At 44.9% G+C, this 16850-nt stretch overlaps 1 protein-coding gene across 4 annotated transcripts in view; it reads left to right on the top strand.

Annotated features, from left to right (window-relative positions):
* Positions 1 to 16850, top strand: part of PTPRT (protein tyrosine phosphatase receptor type T) — a 1546842-nt gene that overhangs the window by 1428316 nt on the left and 101676 nt on the right. For all 4 annotated transcript variants that reach the window (XM_085619228.1, XM_085619229.1, XM_085619230.1 and 1 more), the window contains 2 exons: positions 1457 to 1611; positions 11007 to 11142. In XM_085619228.1, coding sequence (XP_085475354.1) covers positions 1457 to 1611; positions 11007 to 11142 — 291 coding nt within the window. The remainder of the gene's footprint in view (positions 1 to 1456; positions 1612 to 11006; positions 11143 to 16850) is intronic.

Genomic DNA, 16850 nt, shown 5'->3' with positions numbered 1-16850 from the left:
AACAAATAGGGTAAAAAAGATATTAGAAGAACACCTTACAATTATCCGCAAAAGCAGATTTAAGTGCGAAAAGTATTTATAGGTGTAAAACCACCCATGGTACACCATCATAAAGAGTGTAGAATCACTTTAGGGGCTCAAATAACATTGAGGAGGAATACAAATTTAGTTGAAAAATTACATTTGGGTGCAAACCCACCCTTGGTGTAACATTAAGAGGAGAGTAAGTGCACTTGTGAGTACTTATACCATACTCAAGAGCAATAGCATCTTTAGGTACAAAGCCTATGTTAGGTGAAGTATCACATTCAGGTGCAATATCACTCTTGAAGCAATATCAGCCACTGAATAAAATCGAATTTAGGTGCAAAAACCAATTTCGAGGGAAAAAATACATTTTGGTAAAAATATCAGAAGGAGTTTGAAAATACATTTAGGAACATAAGCACACTCAGAAACAAAACTTACGTTTGAGTGCAAAATCACATTTAGATACAAAATAACCTCTTGTGCAGCAGCAGCATGAGTGTGGAAAATTGCAGAACTAGAAAACACATATTGGTGTAAAATTTCTCTTATCTGAAAACTCACGGTTACGTGCGAAATCATACTTTTTTTCCGAAGCAGGATGATCACATGTAGAAACAATATCACATTAAAGCATAACTTCAGTAGGAGTTTGTAAATTCTTTTGGAAACAACATTCAAAATTAGATGTGCAGATGCAAGGTGCAACATCACCCCTGGTGCAAAGTCAGCAGGAGTGCTTTCTCATTTGAGTTCAAAATCACTCAACGCAGTGAGATAGTAAGAAGTCAAAGTAGGTGTAAAAGTTATGCATCTCTGTGATATTATATTTGATTGACAACAAATTGAAATTACCCTTTGCTCAATGTGGAAAACCTTTAGGAACACAAATCACCATTAGATGTAAAATCCCTTGTAGTCACAAAACATTAATTTGTAAAAATCAAACAGGATTGAGATATCACATTTAGACATAATACACATTTAGAAGAAAAAACATCCAGATGCACAGTCACCATTGGTGAAACATTAATTTGAGCAACACAATGTATTTTGGTTGCAGTGCATAGATGCGTTGTTTCACCATTCATACACTACATTGGAAAGCACTATTTAGGCATTGGAAAATACATGTAGTAGTCAATAGCTAAGGGTGACAAGACAATACTCTGGTCAGATTAAAAATAGGTATATCACTTGCCTCAGGCAGTGTGTTTTGTGTACTGACTTAAATGACCAAATGCTGAAGGATGCTGACACAAATTACCGCTCAGTGTGTTAGTGGTGTTGATGACATGAGCTTTTACAGTCCACTAATGCTATCTGTATCCAGATCTAAAATGGGAACATGTTTCTGAAACTTGCTGTGAGATATGGTAGAGATGGTAAAGATATGACCAAATAATACAGGACTGTGTTTTCCCCTCAGAAAGGCTACCACGAAATCCGCGAGATCCGCCAGTTCCACTTCACCAGCTGGCCTGATCATGGGGTGCCCTGCTATGCCACTGGCCTCCTAGGCTTCATAAGACAAGTGAAGTTCCTTAACCCACCAGACGCAGGGCCTGTTGCTGTGCACTGCAGGTACTGCATGGATTTATTTATTTACAGATAATGCCCTTCAAATAGCTCGCTCTCCTATTTTTCATTCGTTAGACCCACACTTTCTCTGGTATTTTTTGATTTATTTTTTTTGTAGACGATGTACTCAAACTAATCTGTATTGTCCTCCACATTGTAGCCTATTCATGCATAGACTTCCTCTTCTAAGAAAAGGTTCACATTACAAGCTGGTTCCTCTTAGCTGATCATTGACAAGGAGAATCTGAGCACAATGTTTTTGTCCCACAGTTCTTTATTGGAAGATCAAAACAAAACAAGGTATACGGGAAGAGGGGGATGGAACATAAGGCACGATATGTGAAACATTGATGCAGTACGGGGTACACACTGCAAAATTAAACATAGCACTAGATACATAGCATGTCGTGGTCCCACTGAGCAGGGGCCCTCGGATGTCAAGGAAGGGCAGTACCAAGGATGATGCATGGATCTACAGCTATGCACAGGATGGTCAGTGGGGTAAGGGGAGCTACAAAAGGCAGAATATGACCACAAAAAAAATAGAAAGAATCAGGGAGCCCATACTCACACACACGAACGGCAAGGGGGAGAGGGGGGAATGGTTGGAAGTAGAGGGGACAGCGCAGTATAACATCTGGCCACAACATTGGGGTTTTGGACGCACTCAAATAGAAGCTAGCAGGCATTGTCCTGGAGAAAAAATGTCCTGGTGAGGAGGAAGGCCTCTGTCTTGTCCAGTAGGTTGTAGATGACCCATTTGTAGAAAGTTGTCTGGTACATCGTCGAAAGCCATTCATAATGGGAGGAGGAGCAGCAGTGATGGAGAATGAAGATCTTTGCTGTGGCGAGCGCTGTATGCAATAGATGGCCCTGAAGACGGGAAAGTTTCAGGGAGGTTGCAAGGTCATGTAGAAGGATCAGGGAACAAGACAAGGGGGTCATGACTGGTAGAATCTCGGTCAGTGTGGTGCCAACCACCTTCCAAACAGGTTGTTTCGAGGGGCAATCACAGAGAACATGTGTAAGGTCACTACGGTTATGGGCGCATCACCAGTAATTTGCATGAGGTAACAGGCCTGCTGCCCGCAGTTTTACAGGAGCCCAATGCTAGTCATGCAGTGACTTTGAGACATAACTTCAGCCCCACGATCCAGTACCTCCAAAAGGTCTGCCCAATTCTCTGTTTCATATCTATCAGAAGTCTGGTTTGTCATTTGTCATGAATGCTATTTAGGAGGGGCAGGGAGAAAAGATGGCGGGTCAAGAGGCTATAGAAGCCAGACATCACCCTGTGGAAGCGACCCCATGTCCTTAGGTAGGAGACTACTGGACAGGGCTGGAGGACCCAGGATCGCACACGCAAGCAGCGGTTGAAGCAATGCCAGAGCTGCAAATACTGCCAAGACTAATCGGTTGGAAGACAAATTCTTCACTGCCAGCCAAAAAGGATTTAAGAGCACCCTGTCCGAGGACTTGTTGGAGGCTGTGAATGCTTACAGAATGCCAGACCTCCTAGCTCAACATCTTACCATACATACAGAGGGCAGAGTTACCCCATAACAGTACGTGTTCATGAAAGAGAGGATCCACCCCGGAAAGGCGGTGGGCCCGCTGCCAGGATATGACCAATGCTTGCAGCGTTTGATTGGTGGGGCCTGGCTTTTGTCCCATTTTAACCCGGTATCCAGAGAGTGCCACAACGCCAGAGAGGATGTCCAGGAGGGAGTGAGGAAGTTCCAAGAGGGTAAGCAAGATGTTATTGATGTAAAGATAGACAGTGAATGTCCTTCTGTGGATGGGAATACTGGGGAGGTGAATGGATTGATGAAGAAAGGACACTAGGGGTTCCAGGGCAAGAATGACTGCGGACAGCCTGTCTGGTCCCCAATCGGACTGGGAACAGGTCCGAGAGAAAGCTCCTGCAGCTAAATTGGGCAGTAGGTGAGTTGTAGAGGCATCAAACTTTGGCTATAACCACAGGGCATGAGCAAGTGTGCGGTGGGGGTGCCTGGAAGAGTTGCCAGGGACGAACACCTCCTGTGTGTGGAGGTTCAGGGACAGAATCACCGCTTGAAGATGAGCTGCAAGGACACCGGCAAGTATCTTGATGTCCCTGTTTAGCAGTGAGATGGGTCTGTAGCTCCCGCAGAGTAGGGGGGTCTTTCCCCAGCTTTGGAAGGACTGCTATTACTATCCAATTGGAAATGGAGGCGAGGAAACCTGACTGATCGGCTTCATGGAAGGTCTCATGGAGGGGGTCCACCACGTCCTCCCCCACCCACTTGTAAAATTCTGCAGGGAAGCCTTCTTCCCTAGGAGCCTTGTGGTACGGGAGCCTGGAGATGGCCTGCACAATCTCTGTCTTAGTAATTTCCCCCTTTAGTTAGTCCCTGCCTGACTCATTGAGGCTGGGGTGGTGCACGCTATCAAAAATGACTTCCAGGCGGGCAGTGTCATCCGCCACCTCCGGGGTGTACAGGACCCAGTGGAAGTCAGCAAGCTCATTCAGAATGTCTTGTGGGAGAGTGAGGGTAGTGCCATCCGTGGATTTATTAGACGGAGTGGCAAGTACTGCCCTCTGTTGGCGCCGCTAGGCTGCCAGCAATCTTCCTGCCAACTCACCTTGATGATATTTAAGCCACTGAGGCACATACTCATCTTTAGAGGTTAACAGAGCATTGAGGTCCATGTAGGCTTTCTCCAAATAACAGCAGAGAGAGGTAAATGGGATGTCAGTGTAGAGGCATGTGAGGGATGCAATCTCGTCTTCTAGGGTCTTCTATTGTGTCACCCTCAGGGCATTGGTGGATAGTTAGTTTGGTAGTCATCCATATGCCCCAGTGGGAAGAGACAGACTCCCTTCCTCTATTGTGTTACAGATAAGTTGAAACATGGGATCGTAGGTGAAATTTGCCCTGTGGAGTATGATAGCGTGAGATGTTTCGATGCCACCGTTTATGGCCATGGGAGGAAAGCCCCAAGAACAGGCAGAGCAGGGTTGGGGAATGTTCGGAAAGCGCCCCCTCCAGGATCTGAAGGTCCCATGAGCAGGGACCCTCAGGCTGGGAGACCAAGAAGTAGTCCAGATGGTACTGGCTGCCATGCTCCAGCAATAAAAAAGTTTACTCCTGATCCTCTGGGTGTGACAGTTGCCAGAGATCCACAAGGCCATGGTCAGAAGCCCCCTAGGAGGGCCCAAACCGCATTATTACCTATGTACAATCGACCGGTGTTGTCAAGCACTGCGTCACAAGCCAGGTTCTAGTCCCCTCCTATGAGATAGTGAGAGGCCCCAATTTCCGCGAGGAGATGATTGCGCTGGACAAAAAAATGCCACTTGGATCCCATAGGTGCGTACACCAAGCCAACACATATTGTCTGCCCGCCAAAGTTCAGCAAATGCATAGAGGCAATCCCAGTCCATCCAAGTCTTAAGGATGGTGTAGGGAAGGTTTCTGGACAAAAGAATCATGACACCACACCCTAGTCTGCCTGAGGCCATCTGCTGGCGCTGTAGGGCAACTGATGTGGACCGCCCATCCTAGCCAATCACAATGCAATTTTGTCTGGACTCTTCATGGAGAGGTGGGTTTCCTGTAATAAGGCCATATCAAGACAAGACCTTTAAATTGCATAGAGGACAGCACTTTCTTACATGTTATAAAGTGTGTCAGGCCATTAATATTCCAGGAGACACATTGCTGGGGGAAGAAGGGCGGTGAGGGAACGGTGGCCATCGTAGTGAGGGGACATGGGTGTGGGGGGCAGAAAGAAGGGACGGAAGCAAACAGAGGTAAGAAAAAAAGAGAGAAGAGAGGAGAGGGAAGAAAATAAGGAGGGAAAAGGGGAAGAAAAAAGAAAGAGGGAAAGAAGAAGTAGGAGATGGGGTGGGCAAGAGGAAGGAGGAAAAGTGAAAAGGGAAATATTCCAGTATGGAACCGCGGATGGAAGCTTCAGGGTAAGGCGGCGACTGTGTACTTCGGTTCTAAGCCTGGGAGTCCAGGCTCACCTGAGATCCCAAAAAAGGGGCAGAGAGGGCAAGGGGTAATGAACCAGGCCTGTGGCATAGCTGTGGGGATAAAAAGAGAAAGTGCTTGGGCCAGTAGTCCCAAAGGCCCTCCCGGGGGGGGAGAAGGAAAAGAGGAAATAGACAACAGCGGCTGTAGAGGTGAATAGGGCTGGGCATAGCGGGAGGGGAAAGAAGGGACAGGTGAGAGGGGAGGGCTTCAGGGGAAAGGCTATGGTGAGGGTTCTGGTACAAGACCCCAGGGGCAACACCGGGGGCATAATGAGGGACAACACAGCAGTATTTGGAATAGCAGTGATTGAAACAACAACAAGTTGCTCAGCAAGCACAACATCGCAAAATGCTGCAAAATGCAACTGAACATCGATAGGCATAATACGACACAGCATTAATACAGATCAGGAGAGAGGCATGCAGACAGTGATGGTATACTCAGCCGTACGTCCAGAGGACTCCGTATGCCTCATTTTGCAGCGGCAGGGGCAAAAGAGCAACAATAAGGGCAGGATAGAATGTGTCTCAATTCTCAGGCTGAATAAGTTTCAGAGGAGAGTAGGATTTGTCAGGGCCCTGGTCCTGGGTAAGAGCAGCCACCGCTTTGAGGGCCATGTCCTTGGCATCCTCATACTGGGCAAGGCGGTCCAGCTCCCTACCCTGATTGCGGTGCTCACCAGAGCCCCCAATGACCACCAGATGTGGTGAGGAGATTTGTCTAAGGGGCGGGGTCCAGCAGTTGAGTCTAAGGTGCAAAGTCCATCTCCTGTCCAGAGAGGCCATCCAGGAAGAAGCACAGTTCCCCCAAGTCAAAAACAAATCTTTGGACCTGCTATCCTTCTTGATCCACATACAGGCAGGTTCAAACAGTCTGAACTTGATGTCCAGTTTCTGCAGTTGGGGTCTCAATGCCAGGAAGGCCTTCCTCTTGTCGTTGGTCTCCCGGGAGAAGCTGATGGCTATATGGATCTCATACCTCTCATAGACATATGGACCATGGGGGAGAGCTGCGGTCAGGAGCTGTCTTACATTCTTATGGAGGAAAAAGCAGGCAATGAGAGGGCACGCCTTCTCTGATGTGGCCAGGCGACGGGAGCCCACACGGTGGACCTGTTTTTTCTCGGGGAGGGAGAAAATGTCAGCTCTGTGAGCATGGAGAAAATGCCCCTAAGGAAGCGCCTGACATCTGAGCCCTCAGCACATTCTGGAAGTCCAAAGAAACTGATGTCGCCCCTGTGGCTCCTATCTTCCAGATCTGTGTGCTTATTCCACAGGTATCAGAGCTCCCTGTACCTTTCTGAGATGCTGTTGAGACACTCTTCCTGGTTGAGAGACGGCTCTCCACTCCCTCCACTCTGTCCTGAAAGTCTGCAATGTCGGCCTGGATTGATTTAGTCTCGGTGGTGGGGTATGATATCTTGTAGTCCATACCTTCCAAGTGGTGACCGAGTGCAGTGATCTCCTGTAAGAAACGGTCCCTCGTAGTATCCAGCTGTGGACAAAGGGGCACAGCAGCCAAGGTGGGGGACATCGCCGGGGATGCCGCCATGGAACTAGGTTGTGAAACTATCTCAATAAAGAGCAGCTGACGGTAGGATTTGTCAGAGGGCATCACTGAGGCTGAGGCGTGAGGTAAAGAAGAGAGAATCACGGTCATCCGGCATGGCAATGTGGTGAACAGCCCCCTTCCACTGCAAGAAGAGGGAGGAGGGAGAAGAGGGAAATCTTCCTCGATGTAGCAGAGCGAGGAACGGTGCTCAGTGACAATAGGTCCTTCACAGGGCAAGAAATGCCTGGTGGGCAACACGTCCAGATAGGGCTGTTTGAGTCATGCAACAGGTCCCAGATCTGTCCAGGCTTGCTCCAAGTGAGATGATTCTGCCCCCTTTGACTGCATCATGGCCTCAGGGCTAAGGGAGGGGCAAAGTTCTTAAGATCTTGAGCTCCATCAGGGTCAGCCAGCAACCGGTTGACACAGAATGTTCAAAGGAGGCAGGGGCTCCATGCTCGGGGTAAAGGAAGCAATAAGATGGGCAAGAGAGAGTGCACAGTAATGAGCTGCATGCCACACTTATCCCGAGATGGCCCCACTGTCCTGGTCCATGAGAGGGGAGGGAGCCCAGATTTCCGGTTCTGCGTCCAGTGAGTAGAGAGCAGAAGGTGGTGGGGGTGCAGTGACTCACACCCTGGTGAAGCTGCTCCCTACTGGTTGGGTGCTGCTCTTCTGGGGTGCTGTTTATTGAAGGAGTTCCATAGTCACTCTATCCTTTAGTGCTCATGAACTCACGAGACCCAAGCAAAAAAACAGTTGGCCAGGTACATCAACAGCATAAGTAGAGTGGGCCAAGGAGAGAGGAGACCAGGAGCGGTAGGGAGGGAGTAAAACACTCTGGGGTCCACCAGGGTTGCACCGAGTTCGGGAATAAGGATGAATGACTAGAACCCCCACAGGAGTACCAAGGAGATGATGCAGGATCTAAGGCTTGGAGCTTCTCCATCACAATTAGCCCGGTGAGGCCGACAAGACTGCCTGAGCCTGTATGCGCAGTACCAATGTCTCTGCAGACTCGCAGTCTATCTATGCAGGGCTGAGGCCTGAGGGGACCCCTAAAAGACTGCAGGTGGGAAGGGCCAGTGGATCTCAGTAGGGCAGGAGGTTCCAGGTGAGGTGATGTGGCAGCAATGGGGCTGCGCAGCCTGGTTATAGGTTTTGGGGCAGGTCTTTGGACCGAAGCATGTTCCCGGGAGCATTGTCGCAAGCCCCCAAGGACGAGCTGGGTGAAGCACTGGGCTTCTGGTCATCATTGAGGAGCCCAAAAGGTGAAGCAGACCCCCAATTTTAGCAGGAGGGCCAGTGCCACGCGGCAACCACAGGGGGGACAAGCGGTGTGGAACCGTTGAATCTGCGCAGCCCAGCTGGGATCGAGGGCACTGCAGGCTACTTACTTGAAGTCCCCAAATTTAAAGGACAAGTTGGGCCCCTTATTGCAATGGGGGGGCCGGCAGCTCAATGCAGTCAAGACATGGCCATTCAAGTGGAATCCGATGGTGACAGGTAGGCAGCAGCGAAGCCGCGTGGCTCGTCCAAAATTGAGGGTGCTTTGTGCCATGTTGTTGTACGCTCTCCGGTGCGCAGTGGAGCGGGCAGTAGTTGATGGCCATGTAGGGGTCCTCTTGAAGCAGACAAGACCACTCCGGTGGAGTTGCGAGGGCAATATGACAAAGGGAGCAGATCAGTCTAGGCTCCCAGGGCCTTTATGACCCCGCCTCAATCCCCAGGAACCCTCCAGCATACAAAGCTCTTTTAGACTATGGCCATCTTCATCCGTGGCCAGACCAAGCCCCTGAGCACAATATTTAACCTTTGCAGTGTGACAAAATGTAGAAATTCAAGATGCTGCATATATTAAACCCATCAGAAGCCCACAATGCCATAGGTCTGTTAAAACATCTTGCTGCCTCTGTAACTTCTTTTTTTTTTTAAATCAGTCAACCACTAAACTCTTGTCTAACTCTTTTCTTAAATTTCATGATCAGACTAATTGGAATGACCTTTGGTTGCCACCTTGTTCAATGGAGATTATATTCAATTTACAAATCCTGTGAACTCTCATGTATACAAACTAAGCACTAGCTATCTCACCAAACCATCTCCATGACAGGCTTGTGGAAGAAGTATTTATTTTCTTAGGGCTTATTATTGCATTCAAATGTCCATCTAAAATATACGCCATGCCCTGACTAACAGTCTTAAACTAATGAATTCCCTAAACAGTATGCTGAAACATTTGACTTTTTAGGATATATAAACATCTTCAAATAAGTATTTTACCTTATCTACAGTTAATGTTGAACTTGTACCATTAAGCTTAGTTTGATATCTCTTACCCACTCAGTGTTGCTACCTGAGCAAGCAACCAATTTGAAATATTAATTTGTGTGGCATTTTCACTCATTGTTACGGCTTCTGAGGAGTACAGATCAGAGTAGATTTCATGGAGTTCTTTTGAGTAGAAGTGTTTTTTTAAGGTTACCACAACTGTTATCAGAGTGCCTAAACTCAAATACTTAGCATGACATACTGTCCTCTAGTTCTACCAATCTCTGCAGGTGTGTTTCGCTATACTTCATTATTTTATGTGATGTGATGTGAATGGGTGCATGGTCATGTAATTTGATTTCATATCATGACATGTGATGTAATGTTATGTTACATTAACTTACATCACATTATGTTGTGCTAATGTGGTAAAACATGCTTGTTGTATTGCTCTTATTATATATAAAATGGTCAGCTTTAAAATAAAGGTTTAGGCTAAAAGACCGAATTTTGTCATACAATGACAAGTATAACCAATAACCTAATGATTTTGGCAGGTGGAGGTGACCAAAGCATCTTAAACAAGTGTTAAAATGACTTCATTTCTAAAATAAAAGTGACTTGCCACTGCCCTGGGAATAAAGCTAGATGTTCCACAGTCGTGGAACATTTATTCCTGAGGATCTTTCCTTAAACCTGACATTCCTCAATTTTTTGGGGAAATATCTTGTGTGAGCAGTTCAGCTAAAGAGTAATGAAAGAAATACAAAGCAATCTAGAACTTCTGCCCAAAGTGGAGTTGTGGCATATGGTTAGAATTTCAATTGTATCTTCAGCTTCTGTGAGTAAGTGTTTTATTTCAAGGTTGGATCTGATGGATCCAAGGATATTAAAATACATAGAATATGTCTGGCTATATTTGATGGTGTGGCTTGAAAAGTGGGCATCAGGCAGGAGAAGTAAAAGGTGAAAATTTAAAAAAGAAAAAGGTTTATTTTGGGTTTGAAGAGCGGGAAACGTGTCAAAATGGGATTAATCAAAATGGATTTCGCAAGATGACTTTCATTATTATGAGATTTGTTGAACTCACTTACATTAATTTGAGGGAACTAGAGGGCATCCAATTTTTTGTGGACAAATAATGATATCCAGTAAGTCTTTCACTACAACTGAAGAAAGATCCTGCACAGTGGTGGCTGGACAGTCCTCAGGGGGGAATGAGGAGCTTCCCACATACTCTAGAGTGAATATGAGTTATTCTAACATTTGTTTTGTGAACTCTTGCAATGACGCAGTATATTGAGTTGTATTCTGTAAAAGACCATTATGTTGCTATGAAGATAAGTGCAGTCGGCTGTCCTTGCTTTGATTTATTTAATTTTGCAGACACAGAACCAAAAATTGCTGATAATTAATTATAAAGAAAACTGTGGGCTTCAACCTTGCATGATAAGCTCCTCTTCCTGGCTTGGCAATGTAATGGCTCTACACTCTGCAATTGGACACCTAGGCCAGGTGCTTTGTTAAGCTCTTCGGGTGTTTTTTTTCCTACAGTGCAGGTGCTGGGAGGACAGGCTGCTTCATTGCCATTGATATCATGCTGGACATGGCAGAGAATGAGGGTGTCGTGGATGTCTTCAACTGTGTTCGAGAGCTGCGGTCCCAAAGGGTAAACATGGTTCAGACAGAGGTAGGTGTAGGGGTTCATGCCTACCACATTTTCATGTTATGATTAGTAATTTTATGAAACCAATATAGAAACCCCACAGGGCAACAAAGGTGTTTCTACATGGCGTATTACAGACTGTGCTATTAGCATGTGATGCTGAGAAACTAGTTAGTTGTACATTGTTCTCTGAAGTACTGAAGTTCGGAGAGCTCTTCATATAGATGTTCCAATTGACTTGACCAGATATAAGTGTTTCACTTGGCGCTCTCTCTGCTGGGAATTGCTTCCCAGTGTCTACTACGAATTAAGTAAATATGCAGTGATTGAAATCATGCAGATGAGTCTTGGTTAGTTTCTGGTTTTACCGAAATAATTCAAAGAGAGTGCGTCTTCTTTGTCAAGGGAACCTTACAATGGAGCAGTAACACAATTAAATGTTAAATGTCAGGTCTCTCTGGCTTTGAAACAAGGGTTTTTAATCATTAAACATTGATACTTCTGATTAGAATATGAGAAAGTAAAAAAGTGATGAGTGGAATGTTTGAATTAATCTCAGCCACTGATAATTACTCAGGCTACATCCCAGTCAGCCATTTCTTTTTTTCCAACTATGCTGCCTCAGTCTGGAACCAGCCTTATGTATATCAGTCTTGGTCCTACTTCAGTGGGAACAGTTCAGCCAGGATTTCTAGCCCAGGTACCCTCGGAATAGGAACACAATCAACACAAGACCATTTTCAGATTACTTGTGCCTTTTCAGCAGGGTGTAGCTATACTCCTATGTCACAGTGAGCACAAGACCCATGTCTGGGGATACCCATCGCACTTAGAGCATCATACGAAAGAAAGCAGAAGAGTGATGAGTGGAATATTTGAATTATTCTCGGCTACTGGTAATTACTTCGGGCTGCATCCCAATCTGTTTCTGGGGTAGCTACAAAAAGACATGGGGGTTTTCCCTGTATATTGCTTAAATTCTATTAATTTTATTAAATAAAGGTAGGTGCCACATTAGGTGCTTACACTCTTATTTATCCACACTGAAACACTTTAAAAACAAGGGGGCATATGTACAAGCCCCTATCGCCACGGGAACATCACTTTTCGTGATGTTGCCTTATGTACAAGTCAGCGTTAAGCCACTTAACATGGCCTAACGCTGCCTTGTACATAAGGCACCCTTTCACGCTATGTTTAGCGTGAAAGGGGCATGCAGTGGGTGTTGCAGTGGGCGTTCCACTGCAACACCCATTGTATTTGACGCTGCCCCCTATGTACAAGGGGGCAGTACCAAAATAAAGACCAGGTAAATCCTGGTCTTTAGTTGGCGAAATGAAGAGAATTGTATTATTTCTCCTCGTTTTTGCTTTTTCCATGTGTGCTGCAAAAGCAAAATGCCATGGTTTCTTTATGTACAGGAAGGTGTCCCTTCCTGTACATAAACAAACCTTTTTAAAAAATGCAGTTTTGTAACTTTCATGTGTGCTGTGATTCAGCGCGAAATCGGGGAAAAAGGGCAAATTTACAACTATCCTTCCTGCGTCGCAGACCCGACGTCACACTAGCTCATTCACACACGCAGTCATTGGTGGGGCCCATAACACCAACACTCATACGTTTTCTCTCTCACTCGAGTCTGCACTTATGAGGGTAATGACCATCAAGCGCTGGACATGTGGGGGTGCACCTTATTACCTATAGGGAAGAAAAGTTATTTTACAGAATATACATTTGCATCACCACCTATAGGATCCTAACCTTAAACATCAAGGCACTCCACCACTTGGTCGACGGACCGATTAGTTGGACTGGTTGATGGTGATTTAGAACCAGCTAAAACACATTTAAGCCTCAGAATCCTCTAATCTCTTCATTGAAAAACCACAAACTCGTAATTTCTGTTAATCAATTATTTGTTTATCTAAATATTGTTTGCAATTAATATTAGCATTTTGGTCAATCAAAGTTTAGAATTTTGCTCAATCAGCACAAATCGCATGACATTTATATTTACCTATTCTTGCTATCGGGAGTTTTCCTAATTCATTTGGCTCTGCATAACCAAATATAGCCGTCTAATTGTCCCAATAAAGCAGGCCAAAGCTCAAAGTCCGAAAGTTCTTTGCTCAGCACGTTACAGTCCCAAAGATCTCCAAAGGACCAGGAATCGTGCAAGCATCTGTCATCGCCTGTGGGGTCGTTAGGGGTGTGCAGTCATTGAAAACTACAGATTGCCAGCCTCTCCCTATTCTACTACCCTTGTTATAATGAAATTCGGGATAACATGAAACATTCTTAGACTAAGGAAGCAGATGATTGGTCAATTTGATGAATTTTGTAATATCGTCCAATTTTCACATCAGCTTGGGTTCTCATGGATTTTGCTGGTTCACTTCCTCTGTCCATGTCGTTCTCATGCAACATTGTAAAGTTTTGCTTGTATGAATCAATTGTTCATTTAGACCAGATTTTACTGACTGACGTTTGGCAGTCCTCCATGTTCCTATCCTTGACCAGGAACACTGTGCTCTCACTTGAGGTTGCCTGGAGGTCTATGGAGCCATCCGAGTCTGCGCAGTAGGCATCGCGCTCACGAGACGGTGGCCACTTATGAACTCCATTTTGGAAGCCATGTTTTAGTAGGTCCAAATGCCAACTTAAGCGAAACAAACATAAAAGAGTAATTAATACACAGAAATGAAGATTCTAATGTTAAACCCTCACTAATCCCTTTATGTATTAGTATTTTCCTAGCTTTTGCGACATTTAAAGCAATAAAACTCACCTTTCGGTCCAAAACGGGAACGTAAACATCACAAAAGCGACATAAATCATGCGATATCCTATTACCACATGTACTACTATTAATAGGCGTACAAAATTTAGGTATTAGAGTTATTCTGCCATGCAAATAGCAATAAGTCCCACGTGTAATCGGTGTTTAATAAAGGTGCAAATAGTTGATTAATAGATCACATCAAACAGTTAGTCCAAACTGTTATATTAGTCGGTTAAGTGATTAGTACTTTCATGCAAAATAGAGGAGGTATACAAAATTATGCTTTACCTGCTCCATCACCTGCATGAAGCAGAACACATGCGAGTTACAAAATGACATTATAGGATTGTTTATGTGTAGGTAGGAACACCTTCCTACACATAACCAATACTCCCCTGCACGCAGACACCCTTGCACTCTGGTACAAGGGTGCCTACTTTGGCGCTAAGTTTTTACACTTCGCGCCATTGCAGGGGGAAAATCAAGGCTGCAGCACATTCTTGTAAATATGGTGCAGCCTTGCGTTTCCGAAGTGGCGGAGCGTGTCGTTAAGCCCAGGAGGCTAACGACACGCTCCGCCACTTCATTGTACATATCCACCAAAATCTCTTCTCGTTTCTACAACTCCTTATCCCTCCCTTTCTATAGATTTCAGCAATAGAAAGCGTTCCATTTGGCTGAGATTTCTCCAAGTCTCTTATCATCAAGTGCTGTATTGGTCAGGAGGATGTGGTCAATATGAGTTTCTTCAAGTTCTCAGAACCCGTGCTTTACCACTTTGAACCTGGTTTCTGGTTAGCAAGCTGGTTAAGAAGAACAAAAGTTAGGCATGTTCCAATCGGATACAAACTTTCAAAAACGTTTCTACATTTAGAAAAGACACCGAATTAGCACAGTGCTCTCATTCATTGTCACTGTAAAGAACAGAATGCAAGGAAATGTGTTTTCCGAAACTCGCCAAGGTATGGGGCATTGAAAACATGAAACTAAAAACAACAAAGACATTTGTCACTTGTCATCATGGGGAGGCTTACGCTAATAGATCAGTTGTTTTCACACCTAACTCACACACAGGAAAATCAGGCAGCAGCAGGCAAAGAGGCAACCAGACAGACGCGTCTGTTCACTTAACCTTTTTTTGTCTGAGTGTGTTTGCTTATTCCTGTATTTCAAAGACATTAGAGTGTAGAAAGCAACAGACAAAATTATGACAAGGTGTAATATTTCAGAGTGATTGTTCGCATATAACGGAGTGGGCTTTAAAAACATACGCATTGGAATGCATCCAGGACAAAACAACCTCATTTCGATTAGGGGGAAACTCCAGATGCTAGAAATCCCAGCCAAAATGACTATGACTCTGTGAATCCGCAGTTCTCTGAAGCAAAATTAAAACTATATTATACATTTTCACCTGTGTGATAGCTTCCATATCATGAGCATCCTGAATGGGATGGTAACTGCATTAATTGACAGAATCATGATTTCCCCTAAACCTAGAAGGTCAGACATGAGGGCATATTTACAAGGAAATATCAGAGCGTGGAGCTGCGCCAAATTTGGCAGCACTCCCCTCCAACATTTCCAAAATTCCGGTATGTGCCATATTAACAACAATGCGGCACCCCCTTGTGTTTTCCCTAGCTCTGGTGCTAAAATTAGCTGCCTAGCACCAACGGAGGCAAACCTTGCATCATAGTGCATGGGTGCCTGCGTTGTAGGGAATGATTGTTTATGTGCAGGAAGGTATCCCTTCCTGCACATAAACAATCAATAATGGTTATTTTTTTACTTCTATCTGTGCAGCACACATAGAAATTGCCATTATTGAATGATTGTTTGTGTGCAGGAAGGGACACATTCATTAATGGTGTTTTGCTCTTTCTATGTGTACTGTAGGATGCAGCACACATAGAAGAAGTAAAAACGAAGCGAAATAAAAGTATTATTCTCATTTCGCCATTCTAACGCCTGCTATTGTGCTGTCTCAGATTTTACACAGCCTTGCAAATCTGGGGCTGCATCAAAAAGAAATGGGTGTTGCGCTAGAACCCCAACAACAACACCTATTGCACACCCCTTGATGAGTACAAAATGGCTGCATTTACAAGGTGGCGTTAAGCCACAAAAAGCGACTTAACGCTGCTTTGTAAATACGGAGAAGGGCAGAGCAGGACCAGAATGTTGCTAAAAGTGATGATATGGTAGCACTATTTCCTTGTCAATATACCCCAAGTTGGGCTTCTTAGTTTTGCCGTTTTTAGAAATTAGCAAACGGGGTGTGATTAAAAGTTCTAATTTGCCATCATTGTCTATGACTCTCAGTACATTTCATTGCTATAGGAAGTGCCTCCTGTTTGGTGTAACACCCTGTATTTCTTGAATTTTGCTGTCAATACTTTCTAGGGAGTATATCTACAGTGCCCCTGCTGGACTTTCACGCCACCGGAGCATCACTTTTGTGATGCATTGTGCCGGCCCATATTTGCAAGTCACGTAAATCCACCCTGCGTCACTTTTCTTGGGCTTATAAATATGTCCCCCTTACATGCATTAATCTGTGTGAAATGTCCCCCTTACTTGCATTACTCTGTGTGAAAGGGGCGTTCCATGGGTGTTGCTGTGAGTGACCCCACACAAAACCCAGGAATCTGATGCTTTCCTAGATCTACAAGGTTTTGTAAACCTGGAAATGCATCAGATTTGAATGGCTCCTCAGGGGATGCTTTAAAGTGGTGCAACAAGGAGAAATACCTTTGTTTCTGCTCAATTTTTGATCTTTCTATGTGTGGTGCATTCTGCAGCACACATAGAAGGAGGAAAACACCCTCAATTATTGTGTTTGTGCAGGAAGGTAAATAATCATCCCTGCAAAACAGGCACCTTTGAACCATGGTGCAATGGTGCCTGCATTGGCGCTCGTAGCCAATTGCGCACCAAGGTAGAGAAA

This window comes from Triturus cristatus, chromosome 7 (genome assembly GCF_964204655.1).
Source record: "Triturus cristatus chromosome 7, aTriCri1.1, whole genome shotgun sequence".
Classification (NCBI taxonomy): Eukaryota; Metazoa; Chordata; class Amphibia; order Caudata; family Salamandridae; genus Triturus; species Triturus cristatus.
Note: the sequence above shows the minus strand (reverse complement) of the source record. Positions and strands in the feature narration are given on the sequence as shown.